This window comes from Piliocolobus tephrosceles, chromosome 1 (assembly GCF_002776525.5).
Source record: "Piliocolobus tephrosceles isolate RC106 chromosome 1, ASM277652v3, whole genome shotgun sequence".
In the NCBI taxonomy this organism is placed as follows: Eukaryota; Metazoa; Chordata; class Mammalia; order Primates; family Cercopithecidae; genus Piliocolobus; species Piliocolobus tephrosceles.
The window spans coordinates 213,586,941-213,588,925 of NC_045434.1; the positions used below are offsets into that span (position 1 = coordinate 213,586,941).

General features: G+C 52.3%; 1 protein-coding gene across 1 annotated transcript in view; it reads right to left on the reverse strand.

Moving 5' to 3' along the window:
* The window catches only part of SLC45A1 (solute carrier family 45 member 1), a 31,170-nt gene that overhangs the window by 7,628 nt on the left and 21,557 nt on the right, over window positions 1–1,985 (reverse strand). Inside the window, exon 6 of the mRNA XM_023215260.2 lies at window positions 1,749–1,902. Within this exon, the coding sequence (XP_023071028.1) occupies window positions 1,749–1,902 (154 nt within the window). The remainder of the gene's footprint in view (window positions 1–1,748; window positions 1,903–1,985) is intronic.

Here is a 1,985-nt window from a genome sequence, read left to right on the forward strand (position 1 = left end):
TCTTTTTTTTTTTTTTTTTTTTTTTTTGAGACGGAGTCTCGCTCTGCCGCCCAGGCTGGAGTGCAGTGGCCGGATCTCCGCTCACTGTAAGCTCCGCCTCTCGGGTTCATGCCGTTCTCCTGCCTCAGCTTCCCAGGTAGCTGGGACTACAGGCGTCGCCGCCTCGCCCGGCTAGTTTTTTGAATTTTTTAGTAGAGACGGGGTTTCACTGTGTTAGCCAGGATGGTCTCGATCTCCTGACCTTGTGATCCACCCGTCTCGGCCTCCCAAAGTGCTGGGATTACAGGCTTGAGCCACCGCGCCCGGCCTAAACCACCATATATTTCTATAAACATGAGGCAAGGGTAGCAGTGGAGGTGCTCCAGCTACCTGGGCGATACAGGGGAGGGGTCCGTTTAATTGGGAGAAATCCACCGGGAAGCACAGACGTGGATGTGCTGGCAGATGTGCTTAGCACTCCGTTCCTTGAACCATGGGAATTCCGTCTTTGGTAGAGGAAGGTGGTATTTATAGGCCCTTTCTAACCATAATGAATTATCATCTACAATGTTCTATGCCATCGAGAATTATTAAACAGACTCGTTTTGATGGCAGCAGAATATTTCACAGTGTGGGTGCACCCTGATATATTTAACCCTTCCCCAACTGTTTGACATCTCTATCCCCGATCGCAGTCTGTGGCTGTCCTAAGCCATGCTGTGATCAGTACCTTGCATATATATTCTGAATATAGTTTTTGATTACGGGCTTGCATGGAATACTGAGTAAGGTCACAGGGGAAAAAGGTAGGACCATTTTCAAGATTCTCACCCATTACGAAACTGCCTTCTAGAAGGTCATGTTGATTTATGTCCCACAATATATGAGAGCCTAGATTATCTCAAATTCTTTTTTCTTTTCTTTTCTTTCTTTCTTTCTTTTTTTTTTTTGAGGTGGAGTCTTGCTCTGTCACCAGGCTGGCTGGAGTGCAGTGGCGCCATCTCGGCTCACTGCAATCTCCACCTTCTGGGTTCAAGCAATTCTCCTGTCTCAGCCTCCCAAGTAGCTGGAACTATAGGCACTCGCCACCACGCCCGGCTAATTTTTGTATTTTTAGTAGAGACGGGGTTTCACCATGGTGGCCAGGATGGTCTTGATCGTCTCACCTCGTGATCCACCAGCCTTGGCCTCCCAAAGTGCTGGGATAACAGGCGTGAGCCACCGCGCCCGGCCTCAAATTCTGAATCATGTTCAAACGTTCAACCACTCCACAGCGAAAAGAGATTAAATGGAATGAAATGCAAGTTGGTGCTTTTCAATGGTCATTCAAAGGCAAGCCATGTGAATTTACGAACGGCAATAGACACAGGCAGGCAGGTGTGGGGTCTGTGCTTGAAGACAGAGCAAGACAAAGTTGGAAGGTGGGAAGGTGGGAAGGTGTGGGTCCATCATTTCACTAGAGAGTTCTCCAAAGGGCTTCAGGTAATAAGAATTTTGGCTCTGTGGAGGCTCAGGTGTCGGATCCAGAGTGAGCTATGTGGCTCTCAACGGGACACCTGGTTTAGTTTGGGGCTGTCCAGGGCAGGCACCCCAGAGAAAAGCCCTCCAGGGCAGCCACCGCACCCCAGGCCTGCCCTTGGTGCTGCTGTAGGGGGCTGGTGAACATAGAAAAGTTCTGGGAAGGGAGGCTCGGGGGCATCCTGGGAGGCCAGTGGGGCGAGAGCCCTGAGCAGGACCGGGACTACGGGGAGGCTTGGCCGGGAGCTCACCCAGGAAGTGGTTGACGCAGAGGGTGCGCAGCGCCTTGGGCATGTTGCAGATGGTGGAGCAGAGGCGCCCCACGGACAGAGGCTGCTCTGCGCGCTCGCTGGAGCCCATCAGCTCACTCTCGTACTTCACGCCGTTGAGCAGGATGTTGGCGACCTGGGAAGAGCCCACAAACCCCTCATCAGAGCCCCACACCCCCATCAGGCAGCACAGACCCCGCACCCCCATCAGGCAGCACA